The sequence below is a fragment of the Schistosoma haematobium genome, chromosome ZW (assembly GCF_000699445.3).
Source record: "Schistosoma haematobium chromosome ZW, whole genome shotgun sequence".
NCBI lineage: Eukaryota > Metazoa > Platyhelminthes > Trematoda > Strigeidida > Schistosomatidae > Schistosoma > Schistosoma haematobium.
Window position 1 is genome coordinate 47,472,937 of NC_067195.1, and position 25,529 is coordinate 47,498,465.

The window sequence follows — 25,529 nt, forward strand, 5'->3', positions numbered from 1 at the left end:
AGTATTATGATCACAAAATTACTGTCCTACTTAATCTCTTCTAATCTCTACTGACTGATGTATTATTTTCTTTTTTATAATAACACATGTTGATTGATACATCATTCTTACTGTTGAAATCACGGGTCAGTCTAAGTTAGACCGTCATCGATAACATGAAAGCACTGGACGACCATTTGGTCGTAGTATGGGACCCCTCAGCAGTGCGCATCCACGATCCCGCACCCGAGACTCGGACGCAGGACCTTCGGTCTTACAAATGGACGCTTAACTTCTAGACCACTAAGCTGGAATCTCACAATCAACTATTTTACGATTGTATAGTTGATTATGTATTTTAACACAAAAGATCTTGATATGCCATACAAAAGTGAAAGATAATTGTTTTGTAAATAAAACGAGAAATTGATATAACAATGACAGTATTAACAATGATAAAAATATTAAGGACTGTTAGTTTACTCTCCCTTTCATGTACCGTTATTAAGTGTGATAACTGGAGCTGATACTCAGGTTACATATCCTTTTCACTTGTCTGTTTACCCTTTTAGTATCATTATAACTATCGGCAATTTAAAAATGAAGTTCTTTATAATGCACAACCTTATTTGAGTTGAAGGGAATTCATTCTTTGAACTATTTGTTCTGTAATTTGCATATATAAATACTCGTCACAGTTCATTTATAGCTTCTTTCATTAAAGTATCCTGTTGAATTTTTTGTTCTTTGACATCTTCATTGACAGTCTCTCAAGAATATTGTTAGCCCTAAAAATGGTGAACCATTAATTTCACCAATTCAAGACCTAATCACTGCAACACATTTGTTGACCTTGAAAGACGTTTTCCTTAATCGTGATCAGGCTTGTACTTTAGCCTCTCAACTATTAGCTGGTAACCATTTGGGTCGACTTTTAAGTTTACCGAAACCGGCTATATTATGGGTAAGTTGGCCAGACCATATTAAATATAATTTTTTTCCTTTTACCTTAAAGTTTGTTTAATATGAATATATAGATCCAATTATTTAATAACTGATAGGTTTTATTTACTTGATTTAGATAACATTTATTCATGACTTCACCATTAAACAGCTTTGAAAACATCGTATTTTTAAAAGTTGATAATCAAGTATAATTTTGTGTGGTTAGCTTTGAACTACACCTTTTATATGAGGACTAATGATGCTACCTAACTATTGAAACTAAAGTATGGACGGCATAATTTGAACTTGAAACCCAATTCCTTAAAGTAGAGTCCTTTAATTACTGAACCAATATTTTGTGAAAACAGTATAACCAAAACATTAATAAATATCAGACGGGCTATTTAGCGCACTCTTATTTACCTTATGAGTTACTTGTTTAAGAAGAATGCATAGACGGTTTTTCAAGTAGTATTGTTCTTAAAAGAAGTGCCTGATTTCTTATACATAAATCAAATTGTATGATCCATTTTCAATAGACATTATGCTGTAATGATTATTTCTCGATTGTGTATTAAACTTATTTCAGCCTGTTGCTCTATGGACTGGTAAACAGATATTTGGTCTCATTCTTTCACCGCATCCATCCACTGGAATTAAGGTTAACCTTCGGGTACCAACAAAGTCTATGTATTCATCGAAAGGTTCAGAAATGTGTCCAAATGATGGTTGTAAGTGAAAATTCAGTCTGAATTTAACTTAAGATATTGAATAATATCTACAGAATCTTTTTAGCCCAATTCCTGATATTTAACACTAAAACATTTCGGCGACAATAGACTGTAGGTCATCAAACCTCATTGATAACAGTGCAATTCAGCAAAATGTTTATAGTAAACTTTTTCACACAATAGTCAAAGTGACTACCTGGGTGTTCAAACCGAGGCACCTAGTGTACAGTTTGTCAACAGCACTGAGTTGTTTAATACTTAAACTACCGATTCACAGTTCCATAACATCTTTAGAAAACCATACTTAATCTAGTTAATTAGTGGAAATGACTAAAAGAGGTTATGAATCAACTTTCATTGTTTTTGGCTCTGGACAGTAATTAACTATTCAGATCCCTATTCTTGACTGATAGTATTATCAACCCTCAGACAATAAGTGATGTAGAGAATCATATATGAATCAATATTTATTTAATTAAGCCATATTTATCCCAATGATTATTATTTTTCATCAATACTGCTCTCCTTGCCATTACAAGAACATTTCATTGTGATGCATATTTGCAAACGGCTTTTTCTGTATTTCAGTTGTTCTAATTCAAAATAGTGAGCTCCTTGCGGGATGTGTAGATAAAAAGTTACTTGGGGGTGGAAGCAAGTCAAGTATATTCTACACATTACTTCGAGATTATGGTAGAGAAGCTTGTGCGGACGCTATGTGGCGTTTAGGAAGAATTGCTTTGTTTTTCCTGGCACATCGAGGTTTTTCGATCGGACTTGGTGAAGTAATGCCCAGCTCAGATCTTGTTGCATCTAAAACAGCAGTGATTAGTCGTGGGTAAGCTTAATTTACTCATCAATTCAAATTGTTTGTATTTTGTAAACTCCATTTATTCCATAATACTATTCGTTTTGGTGATGTATCCATCAATAATGTTTAATTTAATTAATTCACCAAGTACAGGTTTTTTGTATTCGGCTTTAAGCCACACAGTTTATGTGAGGACTAGTGATACTACACAGCTGCCTTAAGCAAAGTAGGCGGAGCTAGGCACGAACATGCCAATTACTAGCTGAAAGTTGAGTTTTTTTAACCAATAAGCCACTGTTCCATCAATGACTCTCTTTAAACTATCCTCATAACAAATTTGTTCATGGTAAATTAAGAACACTTTTTCCAAAATATCAACCGGTTTGAGACTTAGATTCCAGTAGTGATTACTATTGCTCTCATAGATGGCTGTATAAGCATAATAATGTGGTAGGATTAATTAGATTTTCTGACGTTTCGTGATTCAGTGTAAGCTAACTTTGAAGGGTACCTATTACTATTTTGGTCATTTATTCTCTGAAGAAGTGGCTTACACTGAGTCACGAAACGTCAGAAAATCTAACTTTTCTACTCATTGGAATATTAAAAATATATTATTTTCACTTATGACAATCTGCCTAATGCTCAATTTATTTGCCCCCAAATTCCCTAGTACGGCCGAGAGTGGGGAGAGTCCTCTCTCCCTCTCGAAATGCTCTCGCATGACCACACGTATATAGCCTCTGGCAGGGAAGTCCTACTCACTGCCTTCTCGTGGCGGGGGTGTTGTTTACGGAATTAAGAGGACGAAAAGCGAATGTCCGGGGACAAATAGCGTATGAACCAATCGTTTGTCACCGGCTACCATGGAACTGCATCTCCTTACTATGCTCCACTGCCTTGTGGATCAGACCTTCAGGTCGAAAGCTCCAGGCATGGCCGCCCAAGAAAACCACCTATTTCGGTTTGGGCACCCAGGCAGTATCACAGTCCTCACACATATCAAATGAGATTTGTGTGGCGCATATGTATTTGGTGCCTCCTTGTACCAGTATTTATGTGTTCAAATAAATAATAAAGAAATAAATAAATTTATTTGAAATTATCAAACCTTGGTAATGATACCTATGTGGTACGATTGTTCTGGTGAGCAAATTCGGTAGCATCTACTAACATATGGTTGATGTTGATAAAATGAAGAATAGGTATAATTCTACCATGGACTGTCTCATTTTTGTAAATTTAGTCTAATAATTTGAGTGATATTATCATACAACTTCTTATGACTAATTCCGCATGCTACATGTACATAACGCAGTTAATTTATCAAGTTAACCATAAATAAAATCATTTTGATAATCTTGCTGATTTTTACATTTCAGATTTGCCACCTGTGATGATTATATCAATCAATATCAGATGAATACACTAGTCTGTAATCCAGGATGTAGTATGGAGGATACGCTTGAAGTAAATTATTTATTATTCAAATTGATGCTTTTATTATGAATTTATTGTTCTGAAGATTACTTGTTACCAGCTCAGTCAGTCAGTCAGAAACAACGTGAAACTTCGTACGTACATACATCCGTTCAAGTTGCCTTGCCACATTAGCACAGAGATGCAGTTGTCGATTCAAATCCCGTAGTGGTAGAGGTAGTAAGAGTATAAAAAGTAATCGGAAAGGTTGGGGTTCGAAGATGTTATTCAACGAGTATAATCCAGTCAAATAAATTCGGAAAGAGAAAAAAAAGAAAGGGACATGAAGAATTCAGAAGATTAGAATTTGGGCGAACACAAAGAGTGGATGCACCTGCACCATTGCAAACGATTTTGAGTCATGTCATTCAAGGTCTCCAACCATCGTTGCTATCGTCTCTCGGACCCCAACCAGATAGTTGCCAGCTGTCATTATTTAAAGAACCTATAAGGGATAGAGATTATGTGATCTTAAAGCGTGGTAGAACACTCAATGATCAATCCAAGATGGATATTAGTCGCGTATTTCCTATGGCGATCATTGTCAGCTTAATGACACAACACTGAAATGTTCTTACCGAGATACAAAACTACGTTTTTCATCCTTCGAACAACTTAACGTTATGTGCGTTTCTAGTTTTCTGAACTAAAACAAAACAATTGTTCAACAATCACTGTTAATTAGTAGTTTTTCAGTCGATGTTAGCTGGTAACGGAAATTTTTGAAATATTTATCACATTTAATCATAGAAATATTCTTAATTGACTAACCAAGCACACATTGTCATCTGTTGTTTCTCTAAAATTAAGAAAAGCTTAGATAAATAACTTGAGGAAATAAAATAGATTTTTTGCGTTTATAGAATGTTGTAATACTATATGTATTTATCCTTCGTGTTTAAGATCGAATGGCTAAGTTATTCCCCACTGGTGTATCCGTACATGGATCTTTAAATTATATTTAGTACTTGGGAACAAACAGGTCTTCTAAAACTGGACCTCAAACTACCTTTATTGTCCAAACTCTACATCAAATCCAGCAACATTCGTCACTAGCGAAGATCTTGGAACCTCGTATCGTCGATACAGGCTGTCTCCGAAACAGGATCATAGCGTAGTCGTTCGTTCGACCTCACCTAACCAGTATCGAGAGCCGACGCTCTATACCATTCGTGTATATAGAGACGTGACAGCAACTCTTGCGGTCCTAATGTAAGTATACCACTAAGTTCGAAAGCCGAACAAACACTTCTTGACTGGATTCCTGTAGATAGTCTCTTGAGTACTGTCCACCTTAATACCACAGTAAGAACTCTGTAAGATAGAGATACCCTATTACCTCTTCATCATTTCTACTTATGCTCCCACTAATTGGCTCACATGAAGTAAAAGATTCGTTATGCGGGGTACTTCATGACCTCCTTCAAAAAGCCAAGCACTGAGACATAGTTATTGTAGCACGCGATTTTCGGCATTCAAGTCGTGTGGCTTTCCTCAACTTGCGTCACTTGTAGCTTAGGTAAGATATCCGTCTGCCAAACAAAGGATGTATAAACTGCACATTAGTTCGCTTTGTTCTAACTTATAACTATAAAACATGGTCTATGAAATTAAAAGGCATAATTAGTATGAATGTTTTTTTATCATCGATGTCTTCGAAGTAATACTCGCTTTTCGTGGAATGAACGAGTGAGCAATTAGTAGGTTAGACATAGGGTAAATCATTCAGTGAGTTTGTAAATCTTCATCGACTGAGATGGTCAGGACATTTTTTTACAAATCTCTAACCACCGAATACCTCAACGCGCGGTGCCTGTTAGCGAAACTAAGACATCTATCTATGATGTGGTCATTGATTGTCGGTTTGAGCCATCCAAACTACCTGGTTGTGGTCCACGTGATAATCCCGATTTGTGGTTAAAGACTGAATCCACGACTCGCGTTTCGTCTTTTTTGGGATTCGTCAGCTGGAAGTACTTATTAAACTGTTTCAAACTGAATTGTGTTCACAACGTCTAATTTTTCTTACTATCATTGGTTCTACATTATTTAGATCTCTTTTGCTATTCATCTTGTTATTTTCGTCTCGCGCTAATGTGGTGTACCAACTTGAGTCAACGCGCAACTCTGTTAGGTTCTGTGTTGGTGTCTTTTTGTTTATCTGGTTGGATGGTGTTGTGTATCAAAATAAAAACATTGAGTAATTAACTTAACTCCTTAAGTGCATTATTCCTCACGTTCAATGCCTTAGTTATATTTTACTATATTGTCGTTCACTTCATATTTTATGTAGTCTAATATAAGTCAAGAGTTGTCGAAAATTCGTGACGAAGCGGGAGCAGCTTGTAAACGTCAGCTTCACCCATCGAACTCACCACTGGTCATGGCTCAGTCAGGGTCAAAAGGTACGTTGAATTCTTTCCTCCTATAATATATGAACATCTTGTATTGGTTAGTGCGCCGAAATTCCTTTTGCTTCATATTAGCAATCCTTATTTAAATTGCCTATTTTGTTCTTTTAGGTTCATTTCTCAACATATCTCAAATGATTGCTTGTGTTGGCCAACAAGTAATTGGTGGAAAACGTGTTCCAGATGTCATTAATGGACGCAGTCTAGTTCATTTCCCTCCAGGTTCACGAACACCTGAAGCAAAAGGTTTTGTTGGAAATAGCTTTTATTCAGGTCTTTCACCATCTGAATTCTTTTTCCATGCTATGAGTGGTCGTGAAGGATTGACGGATACTGCTGTAAAAACTGCAGATACAGGTTATATGCAGCGAAGACTGGTCAAGGTATTTTTACAGCCTTTCAGATGATCTTTATGATAATCATTTTTAGATTTTTGTTATCATAATTAAAAAAGTGGGTCAGTGTAGATGAATTGGCTGATTGTTTAGTCTTATTGTAATACTCATCATAGCACTGTGTTATGTGCTACTTATATGGACAGGCATAAGTAGTATGCATCAGGAATTGCATGTAGGTTTCTTACTAATTGAAAGGGAAAATAAGAAGAGAAAGAAAAGATTTACTCTACTGAAGTCTTTCAGCCTCTGCGACTATTTCATTGATCTTTAAATCAGACTGATTCAAATATTCTTCGACTATCAACAATTGTTTGACGGGTATCATATCATGCCGGAACCTATCACCTTGGGATTTGTTAAGATTCTGCAATTCATTGATTAACTGTAAAATTGTTTGTTCGTTTTCACTGAATTGAACATTATGCTTCATTAAATATTATCCTGTCCTCAAAAAGATTATACTAGGGATAACACTTTTATAGTCATTTATATTATACTGGGAAACGAAATAAAGGAAATTAGTGCTTCGACCGTTTATCTGTTTTACTGAAACTTTCATGTACCTACTGCTTAATGCCATAAACATTTCATATTTTCCATACATCAGATAATTTTATTTCCATCCTCTCTTTATATACGGATTTTATTTCCTTCTGTATTTCTAAATAGTTTCTTGAAGATTTAGCGGTGGCTTACGATGATACTGTACGTGATAGTCGGGGCGATATAATTCAATTCCGTTACGGTTCCGATGGCCTGGATCCTTTAGAAATGGAGACAGATACATTTCCTGTGAATTTTATTAAAGAAATGGAACATATAAGAGTAATATTTCATGTCTACTTGATTATTGTTATTTCTTTACTTAGACTAGTTATGATTGCCCTCATGAAGTTGGAATGTCTGCTGAAGAGTTAGAACTAGCAGTAGAGGTTGTCTTTCAACTTGATGCATTTCGACATTTAGATAGTCGCTTATGTTCAGCAATCAAGTAAGTCACGTCAATGTCTTCCATTTTTATTAACCTTTGTAACAGACTAGTTTTATTTCATACTGTTGTAGCACATAATGGTTTTAGTTAATCATGTCTAATTCAGTTGCCACATGTATTTTCATGAAAAGGTAATAACAGATAATGACATGTAGTTAAAAAGTAACTCTGCAATTTCTTGTGCACCAGAGTCACTGACTTTGTTGCTTTCTATACGCTCATTCTATCCTATTATTTGTCGACCTCAGCCAGCGTTTACCTTGGAAAAAGATTGTTATCATCTAAGTCGAAAATATGATACTGCAATGTCGACTGTTTCGTCTTTACCACTATATTCATTACACTAATCAGTTTTCGAATAGTAGTCAGTTTTATGTTGTTTAGTTCTTACTGTTGTGATATAACGGTTGGTTCGAAATATATATTTTCTCTCTCTTTGCGGTCGATGTGTGCTGCGTTTCCGAAACGCACATACAGAATCCGAGTAGCGTCATTCATTTGACCTCACTATATCAAAATAAAGAACCATCTCGATTCACGCTTCGTGTATCTAGAAGCCCTGATGCTGCTTCCCGTGGCCTTGCTGGTGTAGGTATAGCGTCGAACCCTTGGGCAGAACTAGCTCTCTTAGACTGGATCCAAGTAGACAGTCGTTTGTGCGCTGTCCGACTAAACGGAACAGTAAGGACTAGGAAAGATAGGGACACTCGTCATTGCCTCTTCATCGTCTCTGCCTACTCTCCCACTGACTGCAGCTCAGATGATGTAAAAGATGAGTTTTACAGAAAGCTCTCCGACCTTCTCCGAAAAGCTAGGCGTTCTGATGTAGCAATAGTGACTGGCGACTTTAATGCTCAAGTAGGTAAACTAAGCGAAACGGAAAGACACCTGGGTAGATCTAATGGTATCATGGCTCAAAGAACAGATAATAGCGACCGTCTGTTACAGCTATGCTCAGATAACCGCCTGTTTCTTGCAAATACTAACTTTAAGCATAAGCAAAAACATCTTTTAACATGGCGACCCTTGAATTCGTCCCAACGTTGGACCGACATAGATCACATCGCTATCAGTCACCGATGGAGAGGCTCTACAGAAGACTGTCGCTCGTTCTGGAACATATGCCTTAGATTCAGATCATGCTCCAGTGCGAGCACGTATTTGTCTGCGTCTTACTGAACGCTGCAAGGAAACCTCTTAGGGTCCTACTTAATGATAACCAAGCTAAGAATATATTTCAGGAACAACTAGAAAAACAGTTAGGCAGCCATATAAATGATACCCACATTGAGGCAGCGTGGAATGATATCCGAAAAGCTGTGGAAACAGCAGTGGTCTGCTAGTAAGGTAAACCATAAGGTTAAGGAGAAACACTGGATCTCATCAGCATCTACCGCACTGATAGATGCACGAAAACTCATCCCATCTGGCTCTGAATATGATGAAGTGCGGAGTCAGCTTAAGCGTAGGCTGATAAGAAGCCTACGCAATGATCACGAACAGTGGTAGGTAGCGAAAGCAAGAAAGATGGAAAAGGCAGGGGCAATAGGTAACAGCAGACAACTGTTCAGACTTGTCAAGGAAACTGGTATTAGAAACTCAACTGTTGGCGAAACTATTTCGGAAAAAATGGACATATTATTTATTCTCAATCCAGGAGATTGGATCGATGGGCAGAACACTAGGGATCAGTTCAATTAATTTTCAGCCACACTTCGGTTTCTCATGATCCCTGTTATATCCTAGTGAAGATTAAAGTACGAGAAACTCCTGAGACCTATTAATGAACTAACATTATTTATATATTCTTATGGTGTGTATATTCAGTAACTAGATTATGTATATCTGTATTCCCCTTGTTATAAGCTTTATTTTGACCTAGATAATTTATTATTGTGCGATTTACTCTTCGTAAGCTATGTTCAGTTTATTGACTACTGTCTCCCACGTTCACAGCCACTTTTTGGCTTTATTGTGTATGAATGTTATTTCCTATTTTGTGGTGTGTTGCTGTCTGTTTGTTTGGTAGATAAATCCAGTATGTCTGAAATAAATGATTCGATTCGATTCCCATAGTGGGAGCTGGTATTGGTGTTCTGGACTCAAGTGGACGGGCTAGGCGGACATAGGATCAATAAGGACGCTAGGCTGCTCATACCGGTCGAACGTTATTGGTTTGGCACCGTGCTAAGATTGTATAAGTCGTATTTTGGTTGGTGGATAAATCACGTGATAACTAGCCGGACATAAAGTCATAAATATTTCCCGCAAACCTGAATAGCAAGTCTTCCAACTGCTTACGAAGTTAAAAAAGCTATAGGAAACCTGAAGCGTGGGAGAGCAGCAGGCCCTGACAGTTTTACCCTTGAGATTTTTAAAAATGGCGGTCCAGTATGAGCAGTGAGATGGACTTATGTGGAATCTGGCAACTGGACGTAATCCCATCTGACTGGTCTCAATCACTGATTGTGCCAGTCTATAAGAAAGGACAAAAGTCCTCTTGTGACAGTCACAGAGGAATCAGTTTGACTAATATAGTGTCTTAAATATTAGCTTCAATAATACTTCGACGCCTAACCAAAGCTCATGAAGAGGAGACTAGAGAAAACCAGGCCGGTTTTCGACCTGGACGTGGTTGTATAGATCAGATATTCACACTACGTCAGGTTCTAGAACACAGACACACATTCAGACGCCCCACAATCGTAGTATTTCTCGACCTTAAGGCGGCATTCGACTCTATTGATCGTAAGTTTCTATGGCAGTTTTTGTCACTGAAAGGAGTACCAGAGAAGTACATTAACCTTATAAAGGCTCTCTACTCGAACACAACTGGTAGAGTGAGAGCTTATGGCGAACTGTCATCAGAATTGATTACCTCAAGTGGTGTTCGTCAGGGCTGCCCACTCTCTCCATTCTTATTCAACTTTGTCGTCGACGTACTTTTAGAGATAACACTTTCCTCGTCTAGATTTCCAGGGGTTGAACTTCTACCAGCAGGTTCACTTGTTGACTTAGAATATGCTGATTACATAGTTGTGTTTGGTGAAGACGCTGACAAAATGCAGAGTCTTCTGACCACTCTAAGCAACAATGCAAGCATGTTCGGGATGCGATTCTCCCCCTCGAAATGCAAAATGTTGCTTCAGGATTGGGGTGCATCGACACCCGAACTAATAATAGGGAGTGAAGTAATTGAGCGTGTCGACCGCTTCACTTATTTTGGAAGTCTCATCAGCCGTTGTGGTCTGGTGTGTGACGAAATCTCGGCACGGATACAGAAGGCTCGACTAGCTTTTGCCAACGTGCGCCATTTGTCGCGTAGGCGAGATATCCGTCTATCAATCAAAGGACGTATTTACTGCACAGAAGTTCGTTCCGTCCCACTTTATGTCAGTGAAACATGACTGGTAAGAGTAGAGGATATTCTTAGGTTACTAGTATTCGGCCATAAACTCACCCCAAACGCCCTGGTACGACCGAGAGTAGGGAGAGTCCGCTCTGCCTCTTGAAATGCTCTCACATGGCCACGCGTATATAGCCTCTGGCAGGGAAGTCCTACTCACTGTCTTCTCGTGGCAGGGGTGTTGTTTACGTAATTGAGAGGACGACAAACGAATGTCCAGAGCTTTAACCGGGTTGGTGGACATAAAGAGTCCACCTAGGGGAGTTGGAAAACCCTGATTCCAAACCACTGGTGCACATGGGCTCCAGTATCCTAAAGGAACAAATGGCGTATGAACCAATTGTTTGTCATCGGCTACCATGGGACTGCATCTCCTTACTATGCTCCACTGCCTTGTGGATCAGACCTTCAGGTCGAAGTCTCAGGGTGTGGCCCCCTCAGAAAATCACCTATTTCGGTTTGGGCACCCAGGCAGTATCACAGTCCTCACACATATCAAATGAGATTTGTGTGGCGCATATGTATTTGGTGCTTCCTTGTACCAATATCTATGTGTTAAAATAAATAATAAATAAAATTCGGTCATAGGTTTCTTCGAAACATTGCTCGTATATCTTGGGACCATCGAGTAAGTAATGTAGTTTTTAGGAAACGGGTACTAGGTAAGGATGGCAAATCAATTAATGAAGTAGTGAAACTTCATCAATTGAAATGGCTGGGGCACGTGCTACGAATGTCCAACCCTCGACGTGCGATGTTTTATGGTGTAGGAGTAGGTTGAAAGAAAGCTAGAGGCTACCAGACCGAAACATGACACAAATCCACGAAGTCACTGTCAAGTGGACTGAGCCATGTTGGTAAGTGTGAACTGCCTAGTTGGGATCCGTGAGACGATAGCAACGATGGTTGGAGACCTTGAATGACATGGCTCAAAATCGTTTGCAATGGTGCAGGTGCATCCACTCTTTGTGTTCGCCCAAATTCTAATCTTCTGAATTCTTCATGTCCCTTTCTTTTTTTCTCTTTCCGAATTTATTTGACTGGATTATACTCGTTGAATAACATCTTCGAACCCCAACCTTTCCGATTACTTTTTATACTCTTACTACCTCTACCACTACGGGATTTGAATCGACAACTGCATCTCTGTGCTAATGTGGCAAGGCAACTTGAACGGATGTATGTACGTACGAAGTTTCACGTTGTTTCTGACTGACTGACTCTTCGCGGTATACTATGCTACGCTGGATTGGATACTGGGACGGTACACAATACGGAACACATTTTTATCGGATACATGATTCACGGTCTAGAATAGAGAACCAAAGTATCGCTATATGATGCTTTACTCAATACAGTTACAAGCAGTCGCTCTCAGTGAGTCCGGATTAGAAATCAATGTAAAGAAATGAAATCACATATTTGATAGTCAGTAAGCTAAGTGCCTGTTTGTTCACGCTTAGTGACTAACCATATTTTACTCCCACTACCTCACATGTTGATTGAATGTTGTCAACAAAGTCTACATTATGGCTATTAAGCTGAGTAACTTAACGCCACAGTCACATAGACATATATGAGCGAATTGGAATTTATACCAAAAGTGCATCGGCCGTAGTTGTTACATTTTAAAGCAGCATAATTTGAGGATTTCAACAATATAAAAGGCCAAAAAGCGAAAGTTAGATTTTTAGCGCTAATTGCAAATTGGAAATGGAGGAGATCAAGGTTTAAGTTTGGAATGAAATTAACTAACAAAAAGTAAGGAGTGTTTAACACTTCAGTCGAGCAGTAAACCATTCTGCCTTTTCATGTTTTCAAAAATGAGTTTCAGTAATTTTGTAGACTTCAACTACGATATAACTACTTTTCTGCACGTCTAACAACAAAAGTCAGTTACTTCACGAATCTTTGGCATCTCTTTGTCTAACGTCTATTAGTCTCTTTTTGGGACTAGTTCTATGCTAGTCACTGTAGTCCCGCCCTAATCGGTGGTTAGGTATACGTAACACATGCTCCAACCACGTTTCAATAATTGTTCACAACCTCGTAGGTCGATTTCTTCGAAGATACCCGTGATCGACCTGTGCATGTCATCTACTTAGAAATATCACAATCATAAAGTAATTTAGACAAGGCTCCTATCCAATAGACTCCTTTCAACATATGTGAATTACTACTTTTTTATAGTACGAACAAGACTATGTAATGCAATGATTCAAAGAGTGTAATTTTTATGTTTAGGTTTTTAAAAAATGATCTCCTATTCCCTTTTTGTGTCGTTTTAGAGAATTTATACACCATTCAGTTTGTCCGAAAATTCGTAAATGGCAAGAATGGTGTACAGAAAATGCAAATGGGTCAAATTTAATCAATCAAAATGAACGTCTGACTAGAACACAACTACGTATATTTTTGACACATGTTAAAGAGAAATATGAGAAAGCTTTAATTGAACCAGGTACTGCTGTTGGTGCATTATGTGGTCAATCTGTTGGTGAACCAGCTACGCAGATGACATTAAAAACATTTCACTTTGCTGGTGTAGCCAGTATGAATATTACACAAGTAAGTTAACTTTTCAGACGTAAATTTTCTACTGTATAGTGTTTGTTAAACCTTATACTTAACTCGACTCACCCCATATCAGAACATGAATGTAAATCGAACAAGTATATATTTTAATTACTCAAACTACAACGATATAAATACAATTCTTCTAACATCTTGATCCTTCCACTATTTTTAACTGGTTGAAAAAAGGACAATCAGCTAGTCACTATTTGAGTCTAATTAAAGCATGAAATAGCCGTATAGTATTATTGGCCTTCAAACTTATAGATGATTTAACAACGTCAAATACTTTCATTTTATGTTAAAGTATTCTTCTAGTAGTTAAATAGATGTTTTTAATGTCTTGATCATCTTTCAAAATTCTTTGCTTGATTATTGTCTCACAATGTGAATAAGATAACTGTAATTTATTTTTGTCAATTATGTACGATTTTCATCGAGAAAGATTTAGTTGGTGTACAATGAAACAAAATCGGTCTATTCTAATGATATTTCCGTTTTGTCATTTCAATAAACAATCCTATAGCCAAATTAAATAATGTTTACTTGAGTTATGGGCTCAAACTACATTTTTTATCAAAACTATGTGAATTTTTTATGCATGGCCTGGTCATTAAGTAGTCAGGTGCACTCTACTTACTAGTATTAGAGTAGGTTTCAAAACAAAACTTGGGGCGTTGAATATCTATGTATGTTTTCTTTTGACTGATTTATAGCTAGATTGGATGGTTTATAAGAAATCTTCATTTTTTTTATTTTCTTTAAAAGGGTGTCCCACGTATGCGTGAAATTGTTAATGCAGCAGCCAAAATTAAAACACCATTAATTTGTGTTACTTTAACTGATCCATTCTCAGCATCACTAGCGCGTCAAGTTAAATTGTCTATTGAACCAACACGACTAGCAGATATATCATTATCATTAAGTCAGTGTTTAACACCAGAATATGTATATGTTGCTATTAAATTAGATAAAAAAAGAATGGATAGACGTGGGATTACAACACCTCAAGTCGCTACAGCTATTCAAACAACTAAGTTAAAGAAGACCAAAATATCGGTAAGTGTTGTTCACTATGACTGTTATAAACAATCTAGATTTTTCAGTTTACTCTTAAAATAATAAGAGTACTTCATAAATAACCTCGTTTTATTTTAATACACTTTCTCTAATAAATTTTCAAGTTAATTGTCTAAAGGAACTGTCATTTTTAATCCATCTCAGGAAGTGACTGAAATTGAAAAGTATTCGACGGTAAGTAACTAACCTCATTTAGTGAAAAGAACGACTTCTACGAAAATTCAGCCATCATGGTTTGGTTTCTATAATCGTAGATTTTTAAATTCACTGTTTAGGGACTTGAATTTACTACTTGAACCTCGTTGCACCTGCTCAAGGTTTGTTTTACTGAATAATATCTTTAACTGCCACACAAATATGTCTCATAGAATAGTACACTGATATGTAACAAAATCCTCACTGAATTAGTATTATTAATGTTATTTGCATTAATAATAAATGCTTCTGTATTATTGTTATTTCCTTCAACTTTTTTCAAGGTGTAATGAAAATTCCCTTTCTAGATTATAGGCAATTTTAAAAAAGGATATTCACCATTTTTATTATTATCTAGTTGATAGCAGCTCAAAAACCAGCTTGCAATTCCTTCCTCTTCTCCATGTTTCCTTTATTTAGCGTGTAACCTATGCAAAAGATTATATATTCGTATATCCAGTGGATTTGAATGCATTGGAAACAGTTGTCAAATTAGTTGAAGATGTTATTGTTAAAGGCATACCTGGCGTATCTCGTGTTGTAATTCAACAGGATAAAGGTGAACATAGAATTTTTGTTGAAGGAGCTCGATTACGTGAGGTATGTTTTGTATTCCATTTATTGCAAGACAAATTTCGCGAGTTTTATTGTTTAGATTACACACTGATCCTAGTCAGTCAACCGTTAAAACCAGTTGACACTGGACAACTGCTGCGATTTAGTTTAGTACTATTCAATCCTTTACTAAGCCGAAGTAGCTCTTCAATACTTGCTGAACTCCATCGCTTGATTTACTAGGATAAGTCCGTGACGTAAATTAAAAGACCCGAAAATTCCCACAAACTCCCTATATGGATAAAATTTAATGAGTTTTTTATTAGTTTGATTTCTTTTCTGATTAATTCTTTTTAAACTGAATTTTCACCTATGTTTAGATGAACTATCTGTTATGTTTGTGTTAACCCGGTTAATGTAGTTTTAAAATTATTGAGTGATTAAGTCCTACTCACTGTCTTCTCGTGGCAGGGGTGTTGTTTACGTAATTGAGAGGACGACAAATGAATGTCCAGAGCTTTAACCGGGTTGGTGGACATAAAGAGTCCACCTAGGGGAGTTGGAAAACCCTGATTCCAAACCACTGGTGCACATGGGCTCCAGTATCCTAAAGGAACAAATGGCGTATGAACCAATTGTTTGTCATCGGCTACCATGGGACTGCATCTCCTTACTATGCTCCACTGCCTTGTGGATCAGACCTTCAGGTCGAAGTCTCAGGGTGTGGCCCCCTCAGAAAATCACCTATTTCGGTTTGGGCACCCAGGCAGTATCACAGTCCTCACACATATCAAATGAGATTTGTGTGGCGCATATGTATTTGGTGCCTCCTTGTACCAGTATTTATGTGTTCAAATAAATAAATAAACAAATAAAATAGTGAGTGATTATTTTAAACATAGTTGGTGAATAAAAATATAACGTTTTTAATCCTTTCAAGTCATTGTTTTCTTGCTCCATTAATGTGAACAGTCTTTTTTTGTCGTCATGTTAACACAACCACTGTGTGGTTTGAAGATAACTCACAACATTGTAAAGAATAACATTAATATTGAAGAACTATCATAACTTGGCGTTATTTCTCTTTCACTCACATGAATAGTTTCTTTCTATTGTGGAGTAATGGTTTTTATTAATTAAAAAGTAGGAGTTTAAGTGGCAGGTGGCAGATTTGAACCTTCCTCCCACTGACTCCATTTTAGCCTATTGAGAGGTATCCCGACCGAAGCTGCTACCTTGACGCGGTGGTTGGGCTTGCCTATCGTGATGACCCAACCGAGCTATATTGGCTGGAACATATGTTCCTGTAGGTTCTACCATGCCAGGCAGGTCGATTGGTGAACGGTAAGACTAAAAGCAGCAACTCAAGGTCTGAGGGCGAAGTCGTACTGCTGACTGTAGAGAGGTGTGACGGCAGTAAGGTGTTTCCCTCGGAAAACCAGCATGACAGCGATGCTGCCTTCCCACAAGGAGGGGTGGGGTTAGAAAAGGTCGACCCTAAAAATGTCACACCTCACCTTACCTCACAGATTTCCGTCTCCGGCGGTAAGGCCCTTTGAAGAACGGAGCTAACACGTCAAAAACCTTCCACAAAAAGGCCGTGCGCGACCGGCCTCAAGCAGTTGTCCCTTGGGCTCTGCGGTCACGCTCCCAGGTCGTCAAGACCAACACTAATCCAATTTCCTTTTCAGGTTCCTCAAGAAATACCCTTCCACGGTGTGGGCAGCCGGGAAGTGACATCAGCCCTCATACCCGTAACAGCACACGATTAAGAGGTATTGTCATTATCCATATCACACAAACTTATATGGCTTGAAGCTAAATGAGAAATTCCTGTAGTTGGTTAATAAGTTACAATTCAATTCAACGCCTGTTACCCCTCATGGAGGAGCGTAGGCCGCTCACCAGCATTCTCTATTCAACTCTGTCCTGGGCAATCCTTTCCAGTTGTTATTCTTCCTTTTCATGTATGCTTTCAATCCCAGACTCAGTGTGTTCTTTGGCCTTCCTATTTATCGTTTCCCTTTAGGATTCAAAGTTAACGCTTTCATCGTGATGCAGTTTAATGATTTGCTTAATGTGTGTCCAATGCATTTCCAATGTCATTTCCTGATTTCCTCCTCAGCTGAGAGTCGGTTTGTTCTCTACCAAAATTGTTTATAAATACTTGTGCCTTTTTGATGATGGTGTTGTAGTTTTCCAAGTTTCAACTCCGTTCACTAGAACTGTTTTGACGTTCGTATTGAAGTTATTGACTTTGATATTGATTGACAGTTTTTTTGAGTTCTGTAGGTTCTTCAACTGTAGGAATGCTGTCCTTGCTTTGCCAATCCTCGCATTTACGTCTGTATCCAATCCTCCCTGTTCATCGATGATGTGACGCGGATAAGTGAAACTTTCTACTTCCAGAGTTTCTCCATCAAATGTGATTGTGTTGGTGTTCTCTGCGTTGAATCTCAGGATTTCGGTTTTTCCTTCATGTATGTTGAGTCCTACTGCTTCTGAGGCTCCTGCTACACAGTTTGCCTTGACCTGCTTTTGTTGTGTATGGAATAGTCCGAATCATCTAGTTGCATTTAACCTGTCCATTTTACTCCGTGGTTCCCCTCCGATGTGGTCTTCATAATGCAGTCGACCGCCAGAAGAAAGAGGAAGGGGGAGAGAAAGCAACTTTGTCTTACTCCGATCCTTACTTGGAATGCGTATGTCAGATGTCCTGCATGCACGACTTTGCAGTGTAATCCGTCATATGAATTCCGGATGATGTTGACGGTTTTCTCAGGTACTCCGTAATGTCGAAGAAGTTTTCATAATCTTCTCCTATCCACACTCAAATGCCTTCTCATAATCGAGGAAGTTGGTATATAGTGACGAGTTCCATTCAATTGACTGTTCAACGATTATCGTAGTGTCGCGATTTGGCCTGTGCACGATCGATCCTTACGGAATCCAGCTTGTTGATCTCGAAGTTGGGCGTCTACTGAATCTTTCATCCGGTTCAACAACACTGCTGAAAGCCTTCCCTGGTACTGACGGTTGTGTGTTGTAATAAATTACATCCATTTCTATATTTAAACAATTAATTTCAACGGTTGAGATCATGAGTCAATTGAAATTACCATAATATCCACAAAAACTTTCTGATATGAATTAATTAATAGAGATTTTTCTAAAAACCGATTACAAGAATTTGGTGATATGCTTTTTCTTCGTTTTAAAGAATTTTCCTTTATTTCGTAAACAGTGGTTTTGTTAGTTTTTTTTTAGTTCTGCAAAGTGCATTATTTTTCTTCTTCAAGGTAATGTGTATACCAGGCGTCGTAGCTGAACGTACACAAAGTAATAATATTTTAGAAGTGGAACAAGTGTTGGGTGTGGAAGCAGCTCGACGTGTTGTTATTGATGAATTACTAGCCGTTATGGAAGGTCACGGTGTCGAAGTTAATGTACGTCATGTAATGCTGTTAGCTGATGTTATGACTAATAGGGTAAGTATATCTAATATGTTGATGAGATGATGGTGATAATAATAAGTTTAAATGACTCCTAAATTAAAGCAAATTCTTTTGATTGACTCACGGATAAATATTGAGAAGAATTCAATACCTTAGATTTGTAGTTAAGTTAGAGTTTAATTATGTTGTGAAATGTCTTTTATATCTCTTTGCAATTTTCAAAGTAAATGAAATATACCTATTGTGACGTAAAAATGCGAAAGATCGGTTCATTGTAGAGTTCTATTTTTGGCGAATTCATTCTCAATTCTGTATAATCTCAAATATGTACTTCCTTTTTCAAAATAATAATCCAATAATATTCCTATTAATAAACAGGTAATAACAATATTGGTGGTGATAATAATAATTTCTTAGACATGATAACATAAGGGTAAAATAAATAAAAGGAAAAAATGTTATTCTCATTAACAAACTCAAAATAGGGTTTAAGTATCCATCAAGAAAACAAATAAAGATCAGAAATTTGTTAAAAGGGGTTGCGTAGACGAGAAAAAATAAAATGTTAAAGTTGGAATAAACTTAAAAAAACATAAATACCAAAGCTAATCGATTGAGACTAAAATGTTGCTTGGGAAGTAGGTAGGATGAAAGATGATGGCTTTGAAAAAACGAGAGATTAACACCATGGTGGCAGATGTTGGATAAGTCTTTTTTTGGTACATTGTTCTGGTTCTTCTAGGTGTATAACAAATGCTTCGGTAATGCTAAGAAAACCACTTTCTAGAGCACTAAATCTGTTTTGATCAGATAACCTGTGTTCACAAGGTGTTCTGTTATGGAGCTTCTTATGGATACATTTGCATCTTTTTCAAACAGGCCGGATAATGTTCTTGAATCCTCTTGTATAAAACACACCGAATGACCTATATACTTAGCTCGTCAGAATCAGATGAGTTGAATAATACAGAAATGTGAGAGTTTATCCTTTAGTTTGTTCCTCAACACTGGCCAGTTGGGAAATACAAATCGTTGCTGCAAAAAACATTGTTTTGAGAGAATAAGAAATCCTTCGATAAGTAGGTTTCTTAGAGGGTTCAACTCATCATCTTTGATAATAAATGCATTAGGTAACAAATTTTACACTCGAATTTGACAATAGACAATCATTCACTTTCTCTATGTTGAAAAGACACGAAAACTACATGAAACCCAGAAGTCCCTACTAATAGAAAGAAAAACCTAGTAATATCGCTTGCTACATGAATGCAAGGGATTTACAGTCCATATGTTGCAAATGATGTTCTGGATTTACATAAACACAGAAGATATAATTTAGAGTAAATAAATATACTTAAAAGTACATCATAATAGTATATGTATGTCTAATGTTCGATGATTGGATCACTGTCCAAACTCTTGACTTTTAAAAGTAGTTGAATGAATGGATTGATCAATCGTAATTCAACAAACAATCCGTAAGTTAGTTATTTTTTATGATGATGGTTTATCTTCAAACACTATAAATGAATGGATGGTGGCTAGCATTAGTATCCAGGATGCGCGTTTCGTCCTATTTGAGACTCGTCACCTGGAGGTATTTGCATCCAAGTGTTGATGTTCACTCCGGCACTCCGACCCAGTAATATTCTCTTCAAACGCCATCTCATTATCCACTTAGTTACTTAGCCCAGATAACTACTTGCTTGTGCAATTTTTAGTCCATATATATTTATTGGTTGTTTGGATCTTATGTTCTGGACTGCAATCGATCAATCTCTTTTGTACAAGCCAGTGGCTGTCTAGACTCAGTAGCTAAGTAAATAAGGCTATGGCATTTGAAGCGAAAGATAGTGCGTTTGAGTACCGAGTGAACACCAACTCTAGGATGAAGGTACCTCCAGGTGACGAGTCTCAAATAAAGCGAGAAACTCATCCTAGAATCCGCTGCTAGCCACCATTCATCCCTGCCTCAAGTGCCTGTGACCTTGTGACCTACTGACAATATCCGCACAGGATGTGCCAAATGAGATTGGTCGATTACAATCCTAAACATTAGTGAGAAGATTCAAACAACCAATATATATATATATATATATATATATATATATATATATATATATATATATATATGAATTAGAATTCTAAACAATTCTCCTAATACTATTCACTTTACTGTCAAATGCTTTTATTTTCAGATGTAGAACTAATTATTCATTATGTTTTTATGTTTTTAGGGTGAAGTATGCGGTTATCAGCGAACTGGAATGGCGAAAGCGAAAAATAGTGTACTTTGTTTAGCTTCTGTAAGAGTGTTATTTTACTTTTCATTTCTTTGATGTATATTTTATGATCTCATCTATTTTAAATGTCATTCTAAAAAATCCATGGTTTTTACAATCTACTTTAAGGTAATAAGTAGTATTCGATTTCGTGCACAATAAAGTATGGAAATCAGTTCCAGTAATCTTCATTCACATTAGCTTGAGATGTTTTTCGATAGTATTGTCCTCGTTAAACTCGACTTTAGTCTTTTGAAATCCTCATTGTCCAATAGAAATTTTTATTGATTCCTTTTCATTTATAGTTTGAACGAACTGGTGATCATTTGTTTGAAGCTGCCTATCATTGTCAAGATGATCAATTGACTGGTGGGTGTTATATTTAAATACATTTATTTTTTATGATTTAATTGCTTTCATTCATGTTTTGATAGTTTAGAAAATCCTCTTTATTTAGTTGAGAGTGTTTCGGAGGTTAATTTAGTATTAAAACACTGATTGGAATGTTGAACCTAAGACCCATTAACCCTGTAAATGTGTCTCTGGCAAGTTATTAGTTTGTATTCAGCAGAGCAAGTAAATTGATTTTTATATATAATACAACTCGTTTATGAAGTTCGTGTTTATATACTGTTTTTGCCACACTACTTATATGAAGGGTGATGATACTACACGCTTCGTAGAGAACCGAAGTGGATGGAGTGGGCTTCCAATCCATGATTTGTCTGTTAGCGTAGCAAAAATTATAACCTTTTGGTCACATTTCATTCATCCATTCATTAACTGCTCCTTTATTATTTCGAATTTACTAATTCAATTTATGATTTCATATTTTATTTGTTATTTATTTTATTTAACTTTTGGTTTGTTTTTCAAATTGTCTAGGTGTTACGGAAAACATCATTCTAGGGAATCCAACTAGAGTTGGAACTGGAACATTCGATCTGCTAAGTGATAGATATCCTTTATTGCTTAAAAAAATATTTGGGATTTTGTTTGAATTGAAATATTAAGGTCTTTTAAAATTTATTAGCAAGTGAATAATTTTTTCAGTATGCAACTTAAGAACTACCTAGAAGTTCATATACTCCACTTTAAACTACAATTTTTCTGAGAATACAATGATACAAATCTAAATAAATGTGGTACGGTGTTCCAACCTGTAATCAAATCGTTAAAATTACGGTTTTTCTATTAACTTTAAATTATCATCGCTTCACACTCGGTTAAAACCATTCACAAGGTTCCTGTAAAATTACCATAAAAGTGTAGTGTTGATGACTACTGAATAAAGGGATTCGCATCTCATATCTGATATGTTGAACCGTGTTATTGGAAGTATCTATTATTAGTTCTAGAAAATTCAACGTTTCAACCGTTTGTTAAACTTAGTAGTCCTTGTTTGATACATTTTGAATGAGTCAGTGTAGTTTAAGCATAACGTCAATGTCTAATCTCACTTTCCAGGCTCATGTAATATTGAAATTAAAGTATATTCCAATCGCTCTGGAATTACTAAACTATTCTGTTATCTGTTGCTTACCGAACAGCTTGTATTATACTTGTGTTGGATCTACAAGACAGAACATCTATTCTACTCGCGTATCCAGCATTCATTTAATTAGATGAATAATTAAAAAGTGTCAGGTTATGCTAAAAATGTAATTCATATCACTGGTGTTTTTTTGGATCACATTTATTGTTTTAAATTATAAAATGATAGAGAGGGTAAAGTTCTGTGCGTGTTAAATGTTGTAGAACTTGCCTCATTGGTCTAAACTCAACTTTCAGCTAGTTATTTATAGTGTTTAGCTCTATCCTATCTCCTATCAATATGTTAACAGTCATTAATTTTACAATTAAGCATAATACAATATGAATATATTTATATCCCAGATTTTTGTATTATTCTAATGGTTGTTAACGTTGTATATTCGAACATAAACAGATTGATTGTATAGCCTTTAGTTAATCTTTCTTTCTTTGTTGAACAAATGAAAGGATCACTTACATTTTATTTATCGATCAACAGAGAAAACTTTATACTCGTTTCTTTGGACAGAAATCTTAATTATTCTGACATTTAGGTGAAGATTTTCTAGTAGACATATATACGTCTTTTCAATGCTTAATCCATAAACTAATCTTAATTAAGCCTTCATTGAAAATTGAAAGTGATGGATGACCGTTTCGCCCTAGCATAAAACCCCTCTGTCTCTGCTTGCGATAGTCGGACCTATAACTTTCGGTTTCGCATGTGAACGTCTAACCTCTAGATTACCGTGTCGGCAACCAATGTTATACATGCCTAACTTTAATCAATTTACGATATCACGTAACCCCCATCCATTGATTGTGATGAATTACTGTTTCACATCCAACATGGTTAAACTCTACTAGATACAACTTCTCGTCAGAACTTCAGGACTTTAATCTAGTCACTAGTGAACAGATAATCATTATTAGTACAATAGGGTTTGTAGGATTTTCATAGTTTAAATTATGAACTGATCTTAGTCTTGTCACTGTGGTAACTATCAGTAAAATCTAAAAAAAAAACATAATAATTTGTCATTTATCTCTGTTACTAATTTTCCAGATACGTTTTAAAAATAAAAATCGTTGATTGTTATAACCTTAATTAGATTTTGTTTTTAAACTATTATCTACATGGGAGAAAAATTTACAACTTGACATTAAACCAACATTGTTGAATTTTTAAAATTAACAAATTCTACTGTTTTTTTTTAACATCGTCGTCATGATACATTTCTATGTGTATGTGTATGTGTACATAAAAATGACTTGACTTATTTCATTGTACAAATTTACATTTCTTAATCATCTATTTATATTTTCGTTATTACTATGATAAAGTGTAAAAGAAAATTAGTTCTCTCTTTCTCTTTACAATTTTCATTGAGATGCATCTATTGTCAATTTCATTTGTTTTAGATAATCATTAAATGAAAATAAACTATGCTTCTATCTATATTGTATCATTTGTTTTATTTATATTAAATAGCTATTGAAGCAATTAAACAGTTATGTTATATCGCTTATTTTAGCTAAATGAATTCTATCCATTAATTCTTCACTGTAACTAACAAACTGAAGTATTTTGATATACTGTCACATTTTATTAAAAAGTATTTATTACTAGTTTAATTTAAGAGATTTATGATTGTAAATTTTACTGTTTACATAGTTGTATCAAGTTACTATATTGGCTTAGAATGGGAGAATGTAACAATAATTTGGAAAATAAACCAATTTAACACCTAAAATTACAGGGATACTAAAAAGGATTTTCTTCTTGTTTTTGTAAATACTTATTGTGATAGGATTGATAATATTGGATTTAGAATTGAATATCATTAAGAAATATTTTTCATCGAAAAACATTTCTACTGATCAACGTTTTGTTTACCTAATTTTAATTATAATACGTCGGATATACACACAGTTTGTCATAGGTCTTTACCGAGTAAGGAAGTTATTGAGATTAAAGCAATTAAGACAGTATTTACTATAAATACGTATAAAATACACACTAGCGAAACATCCTTGATTAGCATTAATATGACTTTCTAACATCCTTTGTGGGGTGAACATTGCGCTCGTCTGTTGGTATCTAAATTATTATGGTCATGCTCTACAAAACTTTATTAATTATGCATAATAATTTACAGGCCTTTAATATAAGGATTACTACTTTATGCATGGTTACAATGTAATTTCGTTTACTTTGTTGAATCAGAATATTAAAAGTATAGAGATTTACTGTGTGCTTGATTAGTTTAGCTTATCAGATCTGAATCTCGGTTACTCATTTATAAAAAATGGTCTCTAAATCAATTCATCTTTATTGCCTATAACTCAGCGTGTAACCTGAGTGCTACTTTATTGATAGTCTGACGACAAGTTACAAGTTTGTGAAAAACATCCTAAATTATTCACTTGTAGTACTTTTTTTCACAGATGTACAGTACAGTACAATGCATCAATGTATAGTTTACGGTAAGATCGAAAGGTATTTGCAAGATAATATCAATGAGAATAAAAAATTAACCATAGAAAGTTCAGCTGAGTATGATAAAATAAACGCTTAATACTAAATATAATGTCTTGTTAGATTCACCAACTTTCTAACAATTTACCAGTGTTCTATGTAATATAGATGCTTCTTTTCATATATTAACTCTACACAAAGTATTCTCAATTAAAACCCATACGA

The 25,529-nt window shown here is 35.9% G+C and overlaps 1 protein-coding gene across 1 annotated transcript in view; it reads left to right on the forward strand.

Annotated features, from left to right (window-relative positions):
- The window catches only part of POLR3A (DNA-directed RNA polymerase III subunit RPC1), a 34,401-nt gene extending 9,804 nt beyond the window's left edge, over positions 1 to 24,597 (forward strand). Inside the window, exons 7-22 of the mRNA XM_051218772.1 lie at positions 746 to 943; positions 1,514 to 1,655; positions 2,244 to 2,493; positions 3,849 to 3,936; positions 6,239 to 6,350; positions 6,468 to 6,739; positions 7,424 to 7,579; positions 7,624 to 7,745; positions 13,440 to 13,719; positions 14,494 to 14,784; positions 15,421 to 15,600; positions 18,855 to 19,043; positions 21,248 to 21,316; positions 21,598 to 21,661; positions 22,178 to 22,250; positions 23,963 to 24,597. Of these exons, the coding sequence (XP_051071653.1) occupies positions 746 to 943; positions 1,514 to 1,655; positions 2,244 to 2,493; positions 3,849 to 3,936; positions 6,239 to 6,350; positions 6,468 to 6,739; positions 7,424 to 7,579; positions 7,624 to 7,745; positions 13,440 to 13,719; positions 14,494 to 14,784; positions 15,421 to 15,600; positions 18,855 to 19,043; positions 21,248 to 21,316; positions 21,598 to 21,661; positions 22,178 to 22,250; positions 23,963 to 24,014 (2,538 nt within the window). The 3' untranslated portion in view covers positions 24,015 to 24,597. The remainder of the gene's footprint in view (positions 1 to 745; positions 944 to 1,513; positions 1,656 to 2,243; positions 2,494 to 3,848; positions 3,937 to 6,238; positions 6,351 to 6,467; positions 6,740 to 7,423; positions 7,580 to 7,623; positions 7,746 to 13,439; positions 13,720 to 14,493; positions 14,785 to 15,420; positions 15,601 to 18,854; positions 19,044 to 21,247; positions 21,317 to 21,597; positions 21,662 to 22,177; positions 22,251 to 23,962) is intronic.
- Positions 24,598 to 25,529: the final 932 nt, after the last annotated feature.